The sequence below is a fragment of the Lithobates pipiens genome, unplaced genomic scaffold, assembly GCF_037356315.1.
Source record: "Lithobates pipiens isolate NorthernLeopardFrog02 unplaced genomic scaffold, aLitPip1_a1.2 Scaffold_16, whole genome shotgun sequence".
Taxonomy (NCBI): Eukaryota; Metazoa; Chordata; class Amphibia; order Anura; family Ranidae; genus Lithobates; species Lithobates pipiens.
Window position 1 is genome coordinate 73,486,347 of NW_027507748.1, and position 12,208 is coordinate 73,498,554.

The 12,208-nt window shown below is 44.5% G+C and overlaps 1 protein-coding gene across 1 annotated transcript in view; it reads left to right on the top strand.

Moving 5' to 3' along the window:
• The first annotated feature begins 7,135 nt into the window (after positions 1–7,135).
• Positions 7,136–12,208, top strand: part of MRPL39 (mitochondrial ribosomal protein L39) — a 211,353-nt gene continuing 206,280 nt past the window's right edge. Inside the window, exons 1-2 of the mRNA XM_077480042.1 lie at positions 7,136–7,289; positions 11,191–11,397. Of these exons, the coding sequence (XP_077336168.1) occupies positions 7,214–7,289; positions 11,191–11,397 (283 nt within the window). The 5' untranslated portion in view covers positions 7,136–7,213. The remainder of the gene's footprint in view (positions 7,290–11,190; positions 11,398–12,208) is intronic.

The window sequence follows — 12,208 nt, forward strand, 5'->3', positions numbered from 1 at the left end:
TCAGCTGCATTAGGAGCGGAAACCACGGCCTGTTGGGCCAAAATGGAGCAACCGTCACCACCATAACTTTCTCCCACCTGAGTCTTGAAAGGAATCGCAGGATGACCGGGACTGGGGGAAAGGCATAAGCCGTGCGAAACCTCCACTGATCCGTCAGTGCATCCATACCGAAGGCCTGAGGACAACGACACCTCGTATAATATTTCTCCGGATTGAAATTGCACGGGGAGGCAAACAGGTCCACTTCTGGCAGGATCCCCAGAGACAGAATCCATGTGAATATCTCGGGATGGAAAGACCACTCGTTGTCCAGGGAGAACCATAATAGGAAGTCCGCCTGGACATTCTGAATTCCGGGGAGATAAACCGCCGTCAGATTTGACAAGTTCATCTGAGCCCAAGACATGATCGGGCTCACTTCCCTCGGCAGAGAGAGACTGCGGGTGCCTCCTTGTCTCTTGATATAAGACACTGCTGTCGTGTTGTCCATCCTTAGGAGAACCGAGGTCCCTGAAATCAGGTGAGAAAAGGCTTGAAGAGCACGGAGAGCAGCACGAAGCTCTAGAACATTGGATACTACCTCTTGGGCTGGAAATTCCCAAACGCCCTGGGCTATTTCTGACAGACACAGGGCGCCCCAGCCCATGTTGCTGGCGTCCGTCGTTACTGTGATCCAAGAGACGGGAGCTATGGAATGGCAATTGAGGAGGTTCTTTCATTGGAGCCACCAGAAGAGACTCTCCCGCATGGAGGGGGTTATCCTGACCAGATGGTCTCGAGACCCCTGGTCCCATTGTAGAAGAAAACCCTTCTGAAAGGGACACATCCTCCATTGTGCCCACTTTATCATGGGGCTGTGGATACCATAGTGCCAATTATCTTGAGGCACTGTGAGGCCCTGAGAAGAAGAGAATGCAATGCAGGCCGAATCCTGTCTCGGATCACCGGAATTTTCTCCACCGGAAGGGAGATGGTACATTCGACCGTGTTGAACTGGGCTCCGAGAAAAATCAAAGACTGAGTTGGGTCCAGATGACTTTTTTCCCCGGTTCAACAGTCAACCGAATTCCGTGAGTGTCGAGATGACTTGAGTTCGATGTAACAGTAGCTGTTCTCTGTCTTAGGAAAGCAATAGTAGATCGTCTAGGTAATGGTGTAATCGAATACCTTTGATCATGATTAGTGCTACCACAGCCAGTAAGAGCTTCGAAAACACTCGAGGCAATGTTGTAAGCCCGAACGGGAGACATACAAATTGAAGATGTAATTCGCCCACTGCAAACCGAAGGTACCTCTGAAACTCTTTTGCGATCAGAACATGGAAATAAGCATCCTTCAAGTCTATGGAAATCAACCAGTCGCCTGGTTGTATTGACTGACGTATTGTTAGTAATGTCTCCATCTTGAATTTTTCCTTCTTGATGAAGGAATTCAGATGCGTTAGGTCGATAACTGGTCTCCAGGAGCCATTCTTTTGAGGACCATAAAGAGGGGGGAGTAGACCCCTTGAAATCTCTCTCTGGTTGGGACCGGAATGGCAGCGTCTTGAGCCAATAGGGAATCTGTGTAAGACAGGAGTACCTTTCTTTTTTTTTTTTCTTCCACAAGTGGTAGGATTGTACCTTGATGTAGTTGACTTAGAGGATTTTTGGCTTGAAGACTGAGCCCTTCTCCAATTCTTCCTAAATTCTCGACCAGGCCTGTAACGGCGAGCATCTCTAGCACGCTCTTGTTCTTGTCTGGGCTGAACTTTCCTCTGACCCAAGAGGCGACGATCCTGGGGTAAGAACCCTGATTTACCCCCAGTAGCACTGGAAATGGCAGAATCAAGTTTGTTCCTGAAGAGGGAGGGTCCCTCACAGGGAATCTTACACCATGCTTGTTTAGGGGCAGGATCTCCAACCCACGGACGAAGCCACAGAGCGCGCTTCGCAGTAACTGAGGAGAGCATGACACGTGCCACTAGGCGGATAATATCAAGGGATGCTTCCCCCAAAAGACTGATGCTAACTTCAGTTCATGTACTGGTGAATTCCGGATAAGTTCTTCCGAAACGCTTCCCAAAGCCGCACCAACATCATCCGTCCAAGACTCCATGGCTTTAGATAATGCTGCAAGAGCCAGAGCTGGCTTACAAGCCATGCCTGCGGTGATATAAATGCGCTTCAGGTCGGTGTCAATCTTCCTCTCTAAACCATCCTTGAACGAAACGGAATCTTCAAGAGGGAGTGTAACATGTCTCACTAGACGCATTAGAGCCGCATCAATAAGAGGGGCTGAATCCAGATATTTAACTTCCTCGCTTTTAAACGGGTACATTTTGGCAATCTTGGAAATTAAGGAGTTCTTCCTCTCCACTTTTCCCCATTCGTCTGAAATAATCTCACCGAGCTCACCCAAGAAGGGGAAATTCGGGCGGTCCTTCTTAAGGTGTTTAAAGTACTTCCTCTGTTTAGAGGGTGCTTCAACTGGCTCTTCCCATTTTAGAGCGTCCTTGACTGCTCTGACTAACTGCGGGACAAGAGAAAAATCAAAACCTGCAGTTGAATCATCAATCTCACTGTCTGAAGATTCACTTGGAGAGACACTGTGTCTGGAGGGACCCGGAATTACGGGGTCTGCATCTACATCGACAGGAGCTGTAACGGAAGGAGGGTTAAACATCCGATCAGACTCTGCTTTGTTCAGAGATTCTTGAACCACCTTCCTGACCAATGCATCCACTTGCTGGTCTCCGGCTCCCCTTTCCTTCATAGCTCTGGAATAACAAGACTCACAGAGAGATTTACCCTCTGGAACGTGAGATTTACAACCCCAGCAGGCTTTCTCTAAGCGGCTGGAATGGTGGGTTGAATGACGACCAGATCCAGATCTTGATCTATGGTGTCTGGAGGGTGATCTAGAGCGTCTAGAACTTGACGTAGACTGACGATGATGTAACCTAGACTGGTCAGTATCTTTGCGTGCCGATAAATGACGTTCAGACCTAGAAGGGCTAAATAGAAAGAAAAAACTACAGCAAGAAAACCAAAAGTAATTACCGAAAACAACCCAGCAGAAGGAAATAATATTCCTACCTGCAGCGTAAGGGTTGGCCACTGGGGGGCGATGATACGTCCATAATGAGAAAGTCTGTATGCTGGAGAGATTCGAAAACACCATAAGCACCTGACAGGAATCAAATAGTAGAGCTTCCTGGCGAACAGAACATACCTCCAAGCAAGACACACAGCACACCGGGAAGCTGCCTTTCTCTCGCAGAGCGATCCCAACGATAGCTGTATCTGACAGCTATTTAAAAGTTGGCGCCGATGGTGATGTCACCATGCCCCCCTGGCGTCGGTCAGCGGAGTTCGTGCGCGTGCGCGATCACCGCCGTCTTCCGAAAACTGCGCACGTTCGGACCAAGCCTCGATCCGAACGAGGCACGCGACTGCGCAGAACGAACGGAAGAGGCGGCGGATTGGAACGCAAATGCGCTCCAGCCGCCATACATACCAAGAAATGGAAAGAAGGAGATGCCAAACAACACACATAAACAGGCTGCCATAATGATAATGATTAAAATCAATACGATACCGCCACGGCACGATCCCGATCCATCCTGACTGGGGGTACTCCACCCACTGCACGAACGGGACATCAAAATAGATGCCTCCTGCTAATAGCAAAGGATGTATGGCCAAATTGCCGCTTGCCTGCCAATGGCAGGTTAGTAAGCTCTTCATGGCATCGCATATATCGCCCGTTTCCACCCGGCTAATAGCTGGGACTGCTGGAATCCACAATCACCCTCAGGATCTTCGTGCAAACAGGACTGGACCGGAACTCTTCGTAAGGTAAGCAAACACCTTGGTCCTAGGAGGAGGACAAAAAAGGAACATAGTCTCTGTTCAGAAGCAAAGATTTATGGGAGTGGGGTCCTATGAGGTATGAGAGGCGGGGATTAACCCATACGTAGGCTTCCATGGAGTCTGTCAGGAAATATAATTTTCCGACAACATGACCCGATCAGACTTTGTCTGATCGTTTGTAGGGAATTCCGATCGGACAAAGTGCCACGTATGCTCAGATCAAATTATGAGACCAAAGCTATTGGCTACTAGCCTGAACATAGTCCCGTCTTAAGGAACGAACGTCATCACGTTCTGAACGATCGGATTTTCCGACAACTTTGTCCGACCGCGTGTATGCAACACCAGTTTCGGACAAAATCCGTCGGAAAAAGTCTTGACGGATTTTGTGGTCGGAATGTCTGACCGTGTGTACAAGGGCTAAGTCTAAACTGGTAACCTGTAAAGGCTTTAAAAGCATCTCTGAAGGATAGTCAAATTTACATAAGTTTGTCGCCATTGCATGGGCACAATTTTAACCGCTTCAGCTCCGGAAGGTTCACCCCCATTCCTGACCAGGCCATTTTTTGCAAAACGACACTGCGTTACTTTAACTGACAAATGCGCTTGTGCGATGCTGTACACAAATAAAATTGATGTCCTTTTTTCCCACAAATAGAGCTTTCTTTGGTGGTATTTGATCACCTCTGTGGTTTTTATTTTTTGCACTATAAACAAATGAAGGCAGACAATTTTGAAAAAAAAACAATATTTTTTACTTTTTGCTATAAAACATATTCAATTAAAAATGTAAAAAATATAATTACTTTATCAGTTTAGGTCAATATGTATTCTGCTACATATTTTTGGTAAAAAAAATCCCAATAAGTGTATATTGATGGTTTACGCAAAAGTTATAGTGTCTACAAACTATGAGACCGATTTATGGACCTTTTTTTATTTTTTTTGTGATGTGTAGCAGGATTGCGACGTTGCAGCGGACAAATCGGACACCCAACTGACACTTTTTGGGGATGCCATTGCAGTGACCAGTGATACAAGATATGCACTGTCACTGTACTAGTGACATTGGCAGGGAAGGGGGTTAACATCAGGGGCAATCAGTGGGTTAACTTTGTTCCCTGGGACTGCTTTCTTACTGTGTGGGGGATGGTTTAACTGTAGGAAGACAGTTAAGACAGAGATCCGTGCCACTGCTTACAAGAAACAAAAGATCTTTGTCTTCCTTACTAGCAGAACCACAATCTGCCTTGTTTATATCGGCAGCCCACCATTCTGCCTCTCTCGGAACAATTGCTGGACCCGCTGATTGGCTCCCAGTGTGTCCAATCACAGCGGGGCTCCAGCGGTGTGCGCCCCAGAGCCGAATAGAAAGATAATTTGCAGGCATGTGATTTTGCATTTAAGGGCCACCCTGCTGCAATATATTTATCCATGGAGGTCCTTAACCACTTTCTGACCGCTGTCGGCATATATACGTCGGCGGAATGGCACGGCTGGGTAAAGTAACATACCTGTACGCTACTTTGAAATGCCCGCCGTGCGCCTGCCGCGAGCTTACGTGACCGCGCCCACAGGACCCACGGACTCGATCACCACGGGGATACCCGCAATCGTGTCACAGAGCTCAAGAACGGGGAGATGTCGATGTAAACAGCATCTCCCCGTTCTGTCTAGCGACAGCACACTGATTATCTGTTCCCTGTCATTGGAAGCAGCGATCAGTGTCCACGTCATACACAGCCCATCCCCCAGACAGTTAGAAACACTCCCCTAGGACACACTTAACCCCACCCCTTAACTGCCAGTGACATTTTCACAGTAATCAATGCAATTTTAAAACATTGATCGCTGTATTAATGCCAATGGTCCCAAAAATGTGTCAAAATTGTCGGATGTGTCTGCCATAATGTCGCAGTCACAATAAAAATTGCTGATTGCCGCTATTACTAGTGAAAAAATTATTAATAAAAATGCCATAAAACTCTCCTCTATTTTGTAGACGCTATAACTTTACCAAAAATATGTAAAAGAATACGTGTCGGCCTAAACTGAGGAAAAAATTATTTTTTTGTATATTTTTGGGGGATATTTATTACAGCAAAAAGTAAAAAATAATGTGTTTTTTTTTTCTAAATTGTCGCTATTTTTTTGTTTATAGCGCAAAAAATAAAAACTGCAGGGGTGATCAAATACCACCAAAAGAAAGCCCTATTTGTGGGAAAAAAAGGACGCCAATTTTGTTTGAGAGTCATGTCGCATGACCGCGCAATTGTCAGTTCAGTGTCAAATCGCAAAAAGTGCTCTGGTCAGGAAGGGGGAAAATCCTTCCTGGGCTGAAGTGGTTAAGCAGTTAAAGAGAGAAAGAAATGTGATACGTATTGTAATCTTTTGCAATAAAATAAAAAAAGTGTATTTTTTCCAAAAAAAGTTGCGTTTTAAAAACCGCTGTGCAATTAACATGTGACATAAAAAAGTGTAAAACCCACCAAATTAATTCTCAAGGGCCTCTTCTTAAAAAAAAAAAAAAAAAAGTATATATATATATATATATATATATATATATATATATATATATATATATATATATATATATATATATATATATATATATATATATATATATATATAGTTTGGGGGTTGTTCTAACACATTTTCTAGCAAAAAATACAGATTTTTACATAAAAAGTGCCAGAAAAAGGCCTGGAGATCACGTGATTATACATTTCGGTGGTTATGTAATTGTGACATAAAAACAGGGTTGCCGACTGCCAGTAAATTTACTGACAGTTTGTAAAAATCTTTGATTTTTTTTTTTAACAACTGTCAGTAAATACCGGGGGCTGATAATTTCATGCTGTGTTGACTTTTTAAGTGCAACTCAAGCAAAGGACTTTGTTGTAGGTATTGTCGGTGTTTCCATATCATGTTTATACTGTTCAAGTATTCACTGCGTTCGTTTTCAATAGGAGTTCTGTAATTTCTCAGGTTTCCAGTAATAGTAAAATGTGCTCCGCCAGTAAATTTTCCATGTTTTGTCAGTAAAGAATACTGCGGGAGGTTGCTGACCTGCATAAAAACAGAAACCATAAAAAACTGGTGAAGTTTTTAGCCTTTTAGGTGGTATGACCTTTCTATGACTGGCTGCTCTAATGACTCATTTGAAGTACAGCAGCGCCCTCTGGTGGTTTCTGACACACGTGCAGCGTAGCAGCGCCCTCTGGTGGTTGTATGCTTTCAATGCACAGTGTGTTTGCTAGTGCTAGAGTGAGTACGGAACCTTGGTGATAAGTGCGTGTTCCTGTAGGGGACAGATTATTGAGCGGACACATTGCACACATGCTTGGTGTTGTCACTGAATGTCACTTTGCCGGGCAGGGATGCGGTGCAGAGCTGTGATGGCGGGGATCTGCGGCCTGAGGGCTATACGGGGCAGTAAGTTTGGTGCACAGGGGGGAGGAGGGGATGATATTAGATGGAGCACAGGGGGAAGAATAGTAGGGGATGCACACAGCTGATCACACTGAGCCCTCAGTGGTCAAGTCTTCTAGTCTCAGCCTGACACCAGTGACTAATAATAATAATGTGAAATGTCTAATAACAGACAGATGGGGGTGCTATTGCTCACCTCTCTGAAAATGCTTGTTGCCTGGCTGTTCTGCTGACCTGCTTTGATTGTGTATAAGGATGAGCTCAGGCGTATGTCCCAATGCACGGATGCAGAGATGGGGAAATGTCTCTCCGCAGTACCGACTTCCTGGCGGGCTCTGCACACGCTGTTTGTGAACACGCCTGAGCTCATCTTTAATTGTGTATGTATAGCAGGAAGGTTGGCGTATGTCTGCAGCCTCCGTGTGTCCCGCCACTGCTCCCAATGTGATGTCCGTTCCAGTGCACAGCTCTGAATTTACCCAGCGTGCATCTGGGGCAGTGTACCCGCTCAGACGTCACATTGGGAGCAGTGACTGCATACCTCCCGACTTTTGAAGTTCAGAATGAGGGACATTTTAGGGAGATAGTGAGCTGGTATATGGATGGCAGGAAGGATCTCTATGGTATATGGAAGGCAGGGAGGATCACGATGGTATATGGAAGGCAGGGAGGATCACGATGGTATATGGAAGGCAGGGAGGATCACCATGGTATATGGAAGGCAGGGAGGATCACTATGGTATATGGAAGGCAGGGAGGATCACCATGGTATATGGAAGGAAGGGAGAATCACCATGGTATATGGAAGGAAGGGAGGATCACCATGGTATATGGAAGGAAGGGAGGATCACCATGGTATATGGAAGGAAGGGAGGATCACCATGGTATATGGAAGGAAGGGAGGATCACCATGGTATATGGAAGGCAGGGATGATCACCATGGTATATGGAAGGCAGGGATGATCACCATGGTATATGGAAGGCAGGGATGATCACTTTGGTATATGGAAGGCAGGGAGGATCACTTTGGTATATGGAAGGCAGGGAGGATCACTATGGTATATGGAAGGCAGGGAGGATCACCATGGTATATGGAAGGAAGGGAGGATCACCATGGTATATGGAAGGCAGGGATGATCACCATGGTATATGGAAGGAAGGGATGATCACCATGGTATATGGATGGCAGGGAGGATCACCATGGTATATGGATGGCAGGGAGGATCACCATGGTATATGGAAGGCAGGGAGGATCACCATGGTATATGGAAGGCAGGGAGGATCACCATGGTATATGGAAGGCAGGGAGGATCACCATGGTATATGGAAGGCAGGGAGGATCACCATGGTATATGGAAGGCAGGGAGGATCACCATGGTATATGGAAGGCAGGGAGGATCACTATGGTATATGGAAGGCAGGAAGCTTGCTATGATAGTTGGTTAAAGTGCAACTAAAGACAAAACTTTAGTATTGGAGTGGAGAGGATTACAATCCCCTGTCAGGTTTTATTGCTATAGAGGAAGATATTTGGCTGCAAAAAGTCTCTTTATTTCTCCAATAAAACATGATATGACACCACAGGATGGTGACAGGTGCATCAGGTAGACACATTTCACGCAGTTACATTGTGCTTATTCATTAATATAGTAACTGTGTGAAATGTGTACCTGATGCACCTGCTACCATCCTGTGGTGTCATATCATGTTTTGTTGAAGAAAAATAAAGGGACTTTTTGCCGCTCCGGTTTGCAGCCACCAATTTCTTCTTCTATGTCATTTGCACAGCAGGTGAGCCAGGCTTTCACCCATGGGAGGAGTCCTTTCCCCCAGGTCACCTAGAGCGACATTTTTCTTTCCTAGGTTTTATTGCTGTATGTGCCCCCGTTAGGGAGATTCAACCTCTCTATTTGTTCTGTTTACCATTATCCCCAAAAGTGAAAGAAAATCCCAAATTTAGTTTTTTCCACAGAACAGTAATAGAGGGGAAACCTTCCTATGGGGACATCCGTTCTGGTGACCTGGGGGGGGGGGTTGCCCAGGGGATTCCCTTAATTTGCAGGGATATCCTCTCATTTCCTGTTTTGGTTATGGGACAGTAAGTGAAGGTAAATCTCCCCAATGGGACATGGGTGGCAAAAAGAAAACTGACTTAGAAGTTATAACCCTCCCTTACTCTATCCAAAATTTAAAAAAAAAGTTTCAAATGATGGCCACAGTGCAGGCTTACTTTGCCAGGAGGGCGTCTATTAACGTTCTTCCATGATCGCACTTCTCGCGCTCTCTGTGATCACTGAGTCCTTGGGACTCAGCTGATCACAGATTGGGGTAAAGTGCCAATCACAGCGGCCCTTTACCATGTGATCAGCTGTGTCCAATGACAGCTGATCACGGATGTCAACACAAGCTGGTTATTAGCTTTCCTTTCCTCACGCTAAGAGACAATAAATGGGTGTCTGTAAATAATTACTCTGTTAATTCCACCGCAGAGTAGTGACCCACCACCATGGATAGTGCAGGTACGCCTACTAGAAAGTATGGACCCATATACTCTTTGGCAATGAGTCAACAAAGCTGATGTGATTTCCAATCACATATGCTAAGACTCATCTGTACATCTATTAAGGAAACATCTGAGTCTTCCAAAGGAACCAGATTTAGGTGACCCCCTGCTTTCACAGATCAGTTCAAAATCTGAAGAAATGGCGCTGTAAATAATCATCAGTCCTAGATGCGTTCCAAAGAGTTGAATGAAAACATGCAATAACCTCAACAGGTGCTCGAACTGACGCGTTTCGTCAAATCTGACATAGGTGTTCACCTATATCTGTTTTCTTTGGAAGACTCAGATGTTTCCTAAATAAATCTACAGATGAGTCTTACCATATGTGATTGTAAATCACACCAGCTTCACTAACTTATTACCGAAGGGTATATGGGTCCATACTTTCTGGTTAGCGTACCTGCACTATCCATGATGGTGGATCACTACATTGCGGTGAAATTCACGGAGTGATTATTTTACAGACAGTCATTTATTGTCACTCATATGAACTTATAGATTTTGGGGGGCATCATGGTGGTCCTCTGAATTGAGACTTTCACCTTTCAAGTTTTTGTTGGACTTCTTAGGCCTCTTGCACACGATACTCCTTTTTGAGCAGCTACTTTTTCAGGTGTTTATTTTTGGATGTATTTGTACGTATTTTCGCGCATATACGTGCGTGCATTTTTGCGCAAATGCGTGCAAACTTATTGTTGTGTTCTTGTTTTGTATTATGTAAATGATCATTTACACACACTTGTTTGAAATTACGCAATATTTGCATGCGTGAAGTGTAAATTACTGACCAAAAATTCTGATTTTTCTACTTATTTTTTTAGTGAAGAATGCACGCCGCTTGTTTACACGGCTGTGTGCATGGGCACATTACAATTAGTGGGCTTTATTTTAGCTCTGTATAAAGGGAAAAAAAGCTGTACTGAGCTTTTTCAAGCTGCAGTGTGCAAAAGGCCTTATGGTCACATAATATTACTTACACTTTGGCACTTCATATCACTAGTATTGGCTGATGGTTTTGATCGAATTGTTGTCCACATAAAGGTCAAGCGACGCACTTGTTTATTATGTGTTTTTATCAGAATTTGTGTCAATTGTGCTTGCAGCTATTTATAGTCTATTAGCGCAATTATCTTCTTTTTCGTTTATGGTGATCCGTTACCGGGATTTGTTGGACCTCATGTTTCAGGCATTTTTAGGCATTTCTTAGTACTGGACATATTTGCGGTAATGAAATGTGAAGGTTTATAACTTTATATTGTCCCACAGTCTCCTTTCTAATCACTAATTTTATAAAAACACATTGTGTTTGCTTAATTATGTCATTATTTTGATTATTTCCAGGGTTTTACACGGTGTCTGCAGCCACTAAACTATCCAATGGTGAGATCTCTCTGAGACGCTCCGCGCTGTTTGATAAAGAAAAGGAAAGGCAGCTATCCCTGAGTCCTCTCACTGAGAAGATAGAGGTGAGGTTGGTTGGGAAGACTGATCCAGGGACTACTTTTGTGATGAACAAGGGGATCTCCACTCCATACAACTGTGCTATGCGTAAGTGTGCGGTCTGTATAGACTTTAATGTGTGACTCTGCCTTTGCTGGAAAAAACAAAAAAAATCTGTCTTAAAGTGAGTTACATACAGTTCTGTTAACGGCTTGCGCTTGTGAAAAATGCTCTGAAAATAAGTTGTTTTGATTTATTTATTAAAGACTATTATTCAAAAATCATTAATAACCATCTCCTAGTCAAAGCGCAACTTCACCTAAAAGGGAAGTTACATACTTTCGCCTCCCCCCATCCTATAACACCTTGGAACACAATTTTTTTTTATTTTATTTTTTTTGGGGGGGGGGGGGGGGACCTAGTATTGACAGGTACTTACTCCTTACTCCTATCTCCCCGTGGATCACCTAGGCTGTCCGAGCGTAAGTTTCCCTGCAGCTTTCTAGGACACGTCACAAGTCCCAGAAAGCTGCAGGACCATTCACAGAGCGCAGTGCGTCTCATGCATGCGCAGTAGGAAGCTGGCTGTGAAGCCGCTAGGACTCGCAGCCGACTTCCTATAGTAAAGATGCTGGTGCCAGGGACCCAAAGTCTGGTGAAGAAACCAGCCGGGGGAGGACAGCGCTGGATCCCAGGACAGGTGAGTTTTCTTCTATTAAAAGTCAACAGCTATGGTATTTGTAGCTGCTGATGTTTAATTTTTTTGTGTCCACTTTGAATGATGATTGCGCGGTCATGCAACACTGTACAAACATAATTTTTATCATTTTTTTTCCCCACAAATAGAGCTTTCTTTTGATTTGATCAGCACTGGGGTTTTTATCTTTTGCGCCACAGCTAAAAAAAGGCCCGAAAGTTT